Below are 9,427 nucleotides of genomic sequence, written 5' to 3' on the forward strand. Positions count from 1 at the left end.
ATAGTGGTTCCCACGGCCGGATGAGTTATAGTGGCCACAACCACGTCCTTTCTATCCACCACGGTCACGGCCGTGTGGTCTATCACTTTAGACGTGGTTAGATTCTTTGGATTCTTTCTTATCCTCTGCGGCCTTATTGGCATTAGGTAATGGGGTTAATCTATGAGGTCGTAACTCACTGTTTTTATCTGTAAGTCATTATTTTTTTTTTTTTTTTTTCATCTAGCAATAGACTCATCCACGGACTTATAGTCCTGGATTATGAGACTCTCAATAAGATGGTGGCTAATATTGTCTTGTATCTATCTTTCTCTCTTGGCATTCTTGCCTTATTAGATACATTCACCAAGTCCTTTTGACTTTAGGATAATCTTAGTATCCATTGCCCATTTTAAAATAATTATCTCCTAAGAAATTTAGGGCAGTAAAGTACAAGTTGTAATTCAACATCTACAAGGAAAAGTTTTGAGTCAAAATCATGTAATCGTTAGTGTCATGCGGTATTTGAGACCGAACCATGAATCGATTTACTTAGGGATTTGACTTTCCTCTTTTGCTTAGGATTAGATTTCCTCTTTTTATTAGGATTAACTTTTCCTTTTCCTTTTTAGGATTTACTTTCCTCTTTACTTTAGGATTAATTTTCCTATTTCACTTATGATTTTAGATTTTAAGATTTCCTATTTTAATTAGGATTTGGAAATTTTCTATTTCTTAAAGTTTTCCTATCTTGAATAGGATTTATGAATTTCCTAATTTAATTAGGATTTAGAGTACAATAGGATTTAGGATTTTATTTAGGTTTTCATGCTTTCTATTAGAATTTTAAAGTTTCCTATTTTATTGAGGATTTTAAGATTCCCTATTTAGGATTTAGGGTTGTTAAGATTTCCTATTATCTAGGGTTTCCTATTTTATTTAGGATTTTAGGTTTTAGGGTTTTGAGATTTCTTTTAGGATTATCTTTTCTAAGTTTTCTAGGGTTCATGCAATTTTAGTTTTAGGGTGTTAAGCATGTAATCAATCAAAGGAGCAAACAATCTAACAACCTAAACAATCTCAATCAAGCCGATTTAAACTTATGGAATTTTTTGGATTAGATTCGTTTTAGGTTTTAGGTTTTTAGACCTTTAAAGTTTCGGTTATTAGCTTATGTATTTTCGTTTTTGCGATTTTAGGTTTAGACAATTAAAACTTCTCTAGCAACTTAGGCGAGTTTAGCTTAAGCGATAATCAACTTTTTCTAGCAACCTAAACGAGTCAAACAATCGAGCAAACAAGCAATCGGATCAAGCAAGCAATCAAATCATACAAGCAAAGCAATCACTTAATCAATCATCATTCGTTTTAGGGTTTCTCTTTGCTTAACTTTCAAGTTCAATTGTTGGTTCTTTAGCTTTAGGGTTTTGATGTTACCTTTCACCTTATGGGGTTGTATGGACTAGAACCGGGAGCTAAAGACCTCGGTAACTCACGCTGCTGCAACGAACCGCAAACAGTACCACGATGAACAGTACCATGATGAACAGTGCCGCGATGAACAGTACCCGCGATGAACAGTGCGGCGATGAACAGTACGGCGATGAACAGTACGGCGATGAACAGTACCAAGATGAACAGTGTCGGCGATGAACAGTGCCGCGATTTTTTAGGGTTTTAGGGTTTTCGTTAAGAGCAAGTCGTGCTGATAACGTGTTGTAAACTGTGTTGTTCTATTGATTAATGAATGAGATTTCGATACATATATATACATGATGAGGGGAGACAAATCCCCATTGGGCTAGTAAACCCTAAAGCCCAAAAGCCCACTAAGTACAATATAGGCCGTCATAAGGAGAATCTTCAAGAACATGGGCATGGGCCTTCTAGGACATGGACATGGGCCTTCTAGAATATGCATAAGGTCCACGGTTATGGAGTCCTTCCAACATGTGGTTTATAACATATCTCTGGAAAACAATGTGAACTCTCCAATTTTGATCTCAGATTGATTGTTTATTTCTCATGCAACCATTGTCTTAGGTAACTTATCTGAGATCTCAAGAAACAATAAAACAGAAAAATCAAGCCAACAACATATAGTGAGAGTGAGAGGGAGGCATTTCATTCACTCTTCAGCGGCGACAACACTGATCTCACCTCTTTCAAGCAAATCATAGAAAGTTCTGGTTTTCCTCTGCTCATTCCAATGGTGCATCTTCCAGAGACCACCAGCAGCTAAACCAAGTGTCAAACCAATAATCAATTCCTTCACAACACTTGGGCCTTTCAATGTGGCATGCGCGACCTTGTGTCCTGCCATTTCTTCTCAACCTACCACAAATTTTAATCATAGAGTCACCACTAACATAATTGAGACCTTCACAATGCTCACGATTCCTAAAGCTGAAAACTTTATTGACAACCAACATAACATCTACACACACACACTCTCTTTTTGATCAGATAAGCTCTCAAAGCAATTTCTACTCCTGGTATGCACTTGGAGTCTATTTATATACATAAACATGTAAAATTTCGATCCATTTTTCTATCTGATCTCTAAATTACGGCTCTAAATAATGGAAGATATCAAAGGCTTCTGATTTATTACTAAAATGGTACAAGAACCCTAATCCAAAGAATCCAGATACTGAAACACGAAATAAAATTGGCATTTCTCCCGAATAAAAGGATTAATTTTTTCAAAGAATCACAATCCTAAGAGAACCAGCGACAAATTCCGATCGTAATCACACCGATCTACACGGGAAAAAAAAAAGAGAAATCGATTCGAATCTGATAAAAATTAATCGTCACTTCACAATCCGCCACATATCTATCTATAACGAAAATCACCCCAAAATTATAAAGGAAACAACATATATCATCAAGGGAAGAATATGGACTTTACCGAGTCAGATTGTGTCGATGAACGAGAGAGAAGCTCACGACGAAAACGAAATGGTGATTGAAAACTGCGTAAGCAGAGAATCACTTCTCTACTCTCCATTCGTGTCTTATTGGGCCTAACCTCTTATCCATGGGCTTTAAAAAGCCGAAATGTATGGGCCTGATCTCTTCTTTCTTCTATCGGTATTTATGGAAATTAAAAAAAAAAAATAAAAAAAAAATAAAACCAATTCCAATCCAATGTCCCCCGAGTGTCCCACCACGTTAAATGCCAAATCCAATCTGTCACTACTAGTAATTTCCTAATCCTGAATTTTAAATCAAAATAATCATTATCTTTCCCTCTTTTTCTGTTAATTATTGTAAAATTCATGAGCTCACGAGTTTGTAAGAACGTCATTATCATTTCTTCACCGAATCTCTCTTTCTGACTTTCTCAATACCCCACGTCCCCACGAACTCAACCACCTCTGACGACTCCAAATTTCAATCCTTTTCTCAAATATTTGCATTTCGATTTCAAATTCTCTGATACAGATAATTATGAGACTGTTTTTTTCTTCACTAAGTTGTTAACAGTTACAGAGAAAAAAATAAAGAGAGAGAGATGGAGAGACAAAGGAGCATCTCTGTGAAGTCCACGAGAGTCTTAGCATTCATCATCACAACAATCTCTTCCGCCATTGTTTTCTTCACTTTCTTCTCCTCTTCCTTAATCAAATCTAACTCTTCTCTTTACCCAACACCAGACTCTAACTTCCAGATCGATTTAAGTCCTATGGCCGCCGTCTCCGATTCTTCAGTTTCTCCTCAAGCAAGCCCGGTTCCGATCTCTACCCATTTCAATTCGCCCGAAAACACTTCCGGGTCTTCAAAAATTTCAGTTTTTGAGCAGAAGATTCGCGGCGAGAGTTTGGTTAAGGAAGTTAGGGAAATTGCTAATTTAACTTCGATTAAAGTGGTTGAACTTTCGAGCAACAATGGTGAGGAGAAGACAAAGAAGAGAATCGAAGAGTGTGATGTTACGAAAGGGAAGTGGGTTTACGATAGCGACTATCCATTGTACACAAATGCGTCTTGTCCTTTTATCGATGAAGGATTTAGTTGTCAAAGCAATGGACGATTGAATCTTAATTACATGAATTGGAGATGGGAGCCTCAAGATTGTGATGCTCCCAGGTTTAACTTCTTCTTTCTAATTTTTGTTGTTTTCCTCTTAGACCTTAAGAAGATCTCTCTATTGGAGTGATAATGATTGGTGATAGTGACTGATGATGATAATTGTGATTCATTGTTCCACTGAGCAGTTAATCATTTCATGGTCCTGATTTTTGAAATTGTGGTCATTTTTGGTATGTGTGAGTTTAGGTTCAATGCTACAAAAATGCTGGAAATGATAAGAGGGAAGAGGCTAGTGTTCGTTGGAGATTCAATTAATAGGAACCAGTGGGAATCTATGCTTTGTTTGTTGTTTCAAGCTGTTAAAGATCCCAAGAGAGTCTACGAAATCCACAACCGAAGAATCACAAAAGAGAAAGGGAATTACAGCTTCCGTTTCGTGGTACATGACTATAAATAATCTCAATGGACCATAAGTGTATCTAGATCTGTGATTGTGTTAATGTTGTGTTTGTGTACTTGACTAGGATTATAAATGCACTGTGGAATTCTATGTTACTCATTTCTTGGTTCGTGAGGGTAGAGCAAGAATAGGAAAGAAGAGAAGAGAAACACTTAGAATCGATGCTATGGATCGAACCTCTTCGAGATGGAAAGGTGCTAATATCTTAGTGTTCAATACAGCTCATTGGTGGTCTCATTACAAAACCAAATCGGGGTCAGTACTTTTTCACTTTAAAACATCAGAAGAAGAATGGAATCAAGATAATGATTGATTAGTTTAAGTTTGCAGGGTCAACTATTACCAAGAAGGAGACCAGATTCATCCCAAGCTCGATGTATCAACCGCTTTCAAGAAAGCTTTGCAGACTTGGTCATCATGGGTTGACAAAAATGTCGACCCGAAGAAAACTCGCGTTTTCTTTAGAAGCGCTGCACCTTCTCATTTCAGGTTTTTCACCTGTCTCTCTCTACTTGTTGTTTTGAAAGACAGATATTTTTGTTCTTCTCAATTTATTATCTATGTATTGCTTCTTTGGACAGTGGAGGAGAATGGAACTCAGGAGGTCACTGCAGAGAAGCCAACATGCCGTTGAACCAAACCTTCAAACCGAGTTACTCGAGCAAAAAGTCCATTGTTGAGGAAGTACTGAAGCAGATGAGAACACCGGTAACCCTCTTGAACGTTAGCGGTTTATCTCAGTACAGAATTGACGCCCACCCGTCTATTTACGGAACAAAACCCGAAAACCGGCGTTCAAAAGCTGTCCAAGATTGCAGTCATTGGTGTCTCCCTGGTGTTCCTGATACATGGAACCACTTCCTTTACCTCCATTTGCTCCATAAACGATAAATAGAGTTAACAAACTAATCATAGCTCCAGTTACTTGTTCAGAATTGTTTGTTTAATGTAGGGATGGTCGATCCAGTTTAACCAACCAAACCAAAACCATATTGGAAAAACCACTATGACAACTGAAATGAAAAGACAAAAAAAAAAGAAAAAAGTTTTAGTTTTCCTCTGACTCACGCTGGTCCCATGAATGGTTTTATCGGGTCAATCTCTTGGTTAATTGGACCATCTGATTCTTCTTAGCTCCTCAACGAACGTGCACATTATATAAGCATCAGAGACCTCCTAAGGGAATGGAGTTGATATTCTTCATCTTACTCTGTGTATTTAATTAATTAAAGCCCCCAAATATATTAAAAAGGTTAAAAAAAAAAAAAGAGGAAACAACAAAAAAAAAGGAAAATACTCAACCTTAAAAAAAAAAAGGAAATTTTTGTGATGATTGCTTTTGTTAACAAAATTTCCTTTATTTAATCAAGAAAAGACTCCGCAGCTTCTACATAATAAGGTTCACATATTTATACAGAGCTAAAGCTACAAAATCACAAAACCTTGTAACGGCTAGAAAATCTATACAATATCTACCATTATTACCATATAGGCAATCTTCAACACCCTTTTGTGCTTTTGAAGAAACCGAACCTTTGCTTATAAATACTCTTCTTCTTCTTCTTCTTCTTCTTCTTCTTCTTCTTCCTCTTCGTGAGAAATCAAAATTCTCTACTATCCTTCATCTTCTTCTTCGAGAAAGAAAACCAAACACACAAAATTTATCATCTATTTCTTTTTCAGTTATCTTCTCAATAGATCGCAGATGATTGAATGATCTCATTGATCGGATCGCCGACTTCGCATCATCGTTAAACCTCCCTTTCGAATTTCAACCAATTGAAGGAAAAATCGGAAACCTAATCGATCCGAGACAAGGCGAAGCCGTGGTGGTTCACTAGATGCAACACCGGTTATATGACGTCACCCGGAACGATCTCGAGACGTTGGAGATTTTACGGAGGCTGAAACCGAATCTGATTACGGTGGTGGAGCAAAAATTGAGCTACGACGATGGAGGAAGCTTTTTAGGGAGATTCGTGGAGGCTTTGCAGTACTATTATAGCGCGCGTGGGGATGGTTTGGGTGAGGAGAGTGGTGAGAGATTCACGGTGGAGCAGATTGTTTCTTCATGTGCCGTTGTAATTATGGGCTCACGTCTGGCTTTGGCGATGGCTTTGTTTCATGGGCTCTCTTTGCTACCCAATCCCAACCAGGTAATATCTTTTACATTCTTTTTTCTTTTTGGCTTTAAAATTAGTCTAAGTATTGTTAAATTTTAAAAGGTTTTTTTTGCAAGTAATATTTTTTAAAAATGATAATAATTTTAACTAAAATTTTTTAAAAATTTCATACTAAAACTTTTAAACAATAATTAACTTTTAAAACCTTAGCTTAAGAGTTAAATTTTAAACACGTCGAAAACTAACCGCGCCTAGGCATCCTGTCCTTAGTTGGTCCGTAAGCTTTGGTGTTCGAAGTTCGGTAATGTTTTCACGTAATATAAATTTAACACTCAAACTCATTTAAAAATAATAATAATGATTTTTACTAAAATTTAAAACAAATTTAACAGTTAAACTTTAAGAATAAACCATGAAATTTCATAAAACAATTTTAAAAATTAATTTAAGTGTTAAATTTTAAACACGTCAAAAATTAACACTTAAACTCATTTAAAAATAATAATAATAGTTTTCACTAAAATTTAAAACAAATTTAACACTTAAACTTTAAGAATAAACTATGAAATTTCATTAAAAAAATTTAAACACTAAAACTTTTAAACAATAATTAATTTTTTAAAACCAAAATCATGTTAATTTCAATATTAATAATAATAATAATAAACCATGAAATTTCGTAAAAAAAAATTAAAAATTAATTTAAGTGTTAATTTTAGCACTTAAACTCAAACTAAAACTCATTTAAACTCCTTTAACACTTAAACTCATTTAAAAATAATAATAATAGTTTTCAATAAAATTTAAAACAAATTTAACACATAAACTTTAAGAATAAACCATGAAATTTCATCAAAAATATTTAAAAATTTTAAACACGTCAAAATTTACTACTTAAACTCATTTAAAAATAATAATAATAGTTTTCACTAAAATTTATAACAAATTTAACACTTAAACTTTACGAAGAAACAATGAAATTTCATATAAAAAATTTTAAACACTAAAACTTTTAAACAATAATTAATTTTTTAAAACCAAAATCATGTTAATTTTAATATTAATAATAATAATAATAATAAACCATGAAATTTCATAAAAAATTTAAAAAATTAATTTAAGTGTTAAATTTTGACGTGTTCAAAATTTAACACTTAAACTGATTTAAAAATAATAATAATAGTTTTCACTAAAATTTAAAAAATTTAAAACTTAAACTTTAAGAATAAACCATGTAATTTCATATAAAAATTTCAAAAACTAAAACTTTTAAACAATAATTAAATTTTTGAAACTAAAATCATGTTAATTTCAATATTATTTTTTAAAACTTAGTTTAAGAGTTAAATTTTAAACACGTCAAAAACTAACCTCGTCTAGGCATCATGTCCTTAGTTGGTCCCTAAGCTTTAGTGTTTGAAGCTCGGTAATATTTTCACGTAATATAGATTTAACACTTAACTCATTTAAAAATAATAATAATAGTTTTCACTGAAATTTAAAACAAATGTAACACGTAAACTTTAAGAATAAACCATGAAATTTCAAATAAAAAATTTTAAACACTAAAACTTTTAAACAATAATTAATTTTTTAAAACCAAAATAATGTTAATTTCAATATTATTTTTTAAAACTTAGTTTAAGAGTTAAATTTTAAACACGTCGAAAACTAACCGCGCCTAGGCATCCTGTCCTTAGTTGGTCCGTAAGCTTTGGTGTTCGAAGTTCGGTAATGTTTTCACGTAATATAGATTCAACACTTAAACTCATTTAAAATAATAATAATGTTTTTTACTAAAATTTAAAACAAATTTAACACTTAAACTTTAAGAATAAACCATGAAATTTCATAAAAAAAATTTTAAAACTTAGGGTAAGAGTTAAATTTTAAACATGTCAAAATTTAACAATTAAACTCATTAAAAATAATAATAATAGTTTTGACTAAAATTTAAACAAATTTAACACTTAAACTTTAAAAAAAAAACCATGAAATTTTATATAAAAAATTTTAAACACTAAAACTTTTAAACAATAATTAAATTTTTAAAACCAAAATCAGGTTAACTTCAAAATTAATAATAATAATAATAATAAACCATGAAATTTCATTAAAAATTTTAAAAATTATTTTATGTGTTAAATTTAAACACGTCAAAATTTAATACTTAAACTTATTTTAAAAAAATAATAATAGTTTTCACTAAAAGTTAAAACAAATTTAACACTTAAACTTTAAGAATAAACAATGAAATTTCATTAAAAAAAAAAAATTAATTTAAGTGTTAAATTTTAAACACGTCAAAATTTAACACTTAAACTCGTTTAAAAATAATAATAATAGTTTTCACTTAAATCTAAAACAAATTTAACACATAAACTTTAAGAATTAACAATGAAATTTCATATAAAAAATTTTAAACACTAAAACTTTAAACAATAATTAATTTTTTAAAACCAAAATCTTGTTAATTTCAATATTATTTTTTAAAACATAGTTTAAGAGTTAAATTTTAAACATGTCGAAAACTAACCGCGCCTATGCATCATGTCCTTAGTTGGTCCGAAGCTTTGGTGTTCGAAGTTCGGTAATGTTTTTACGTAATATAGATTTAACACTTAAACTCATTTAAAATAATAATAATGGTTTTTACTAAAATTTAAAACTTATTTAACACTTAAACTTTAAGAATAAACCTTGAAATTTCATAATTTTTTTTTTTAAAACTTAGTTTAAGAGTTAAATTTTAAACATGTCAAAATTTAACACTTAAACTCATTAAAATAATAATAATAGTTTTCACTGAAATTTAAAACAAATTAAACAC

At 31.9% G+C, this 9,427-nt stretch overlaps 2 protein-coding genes across 2 annotated transcripts; one reads left to right on the top strand and one right to left on the bottom strand.

Moving 5' to 3' along the window:
* Positions 1 to 1,950: 1,950 nt before the first annotated feature.
* On the bottom strand, positions 1,951 to 2,998 carry LOC9298799 (cytochrome c oxidase subunit 5C-2). Its single transcript, XM_021016577.1, has 2 exons — positions 2,894 to 2,998; positions 1,951 to 2,313 (listed from the first exon to the last, which is right to left on the bottom strand). The coding sequence occupies exon 2, from the start codon at positions 2,300 to 2,302 to the stop codon at positions 2,108 to 2,110; it is 195 nt and encodes a 64-aa protein (XP_020872236.1). The 5' UTR covers positions 2,303 to 2,313; positions 2,894 to 2,998; the 3' UTR covers positions 1,951 to 2,107.
* A 187-nt stretch (positions 2,999 to 3,185) lies between these two features.
* LOC9298797 (protein trichome birefringence-like 6) lies at positions 3,186 to 5,493 on the top strand. The gene is made up of 5 exons (XM_021016572.1): positions 3,186 to 4,071; positions 4,261 to 4,453; positions 4,539 to 4,729; positions 4,805 to 4,963; positions 5,056 to 5,493. Exons 1-5 carry the CDS (start codon positions 3,500 to 3,502, stop codon positions 5,363 to 5,365), a joined length of 1,425 nt encoding a protein of 474 aa, XP_020872231.1. The 5' UTR covers positions 3,186 to 3,499; the 3' UTR covers positions 5,366 to 5,493.
* Positions 5,494 to 9,427: the final 3,934 nt, after the last annotated feature.

The sequence above is a fragment of the Arabidopsis lyrata genome (assembly GCF_000004255.2).
Source record: "Arabidopsis lyrata subsp. lyrata unplaced genomic scaffold ARALYscaffold_213, whole genome shotgun sequence".
NCBI classification, from domain to species: Eukaryota; Viridiplantae; Streptophyta; class Magnoliopsida; order Brassicales; family Brassicaceae; genus Arabidopsis; species Arabidopsis lyrata.

What these genes read in the sequence shown, in the direction of transcription:
- LOC9298799 (XM_021016577.1), bottom strand. Translation starts at nt 2,302, where the DNA reads ATGGCAGGACACAAGGTCGCGCATGCCACATTGAAAGGCCCAAGTGTT.
- LOC9298797 (XM_021016572.1), top strand. Translation starts at nt 3,500, where the DNA reads ATGGAGAGACAAAGGAGCATCTCTGTGAAGTCCACGAGAGTCTTAGCA. An exon ending in ATTACAGCTTCCGTTTCGTG is followed by an intron (nt 4,454 to 4,538) that starts GTACATGACTAT and finishes GTACTTGACTAG; the next exon opens with GATTATAAATGCACTGTGGA. An exon ending in GCTGCACCTTCTCATTTCAG is followed by an intron (nt 4,964 to 5,055) that starts GTTTTTCACCTG and finishes TTCTTTGGACAG; the next exon opens with TGGAGGAGAATGGAACTCAG.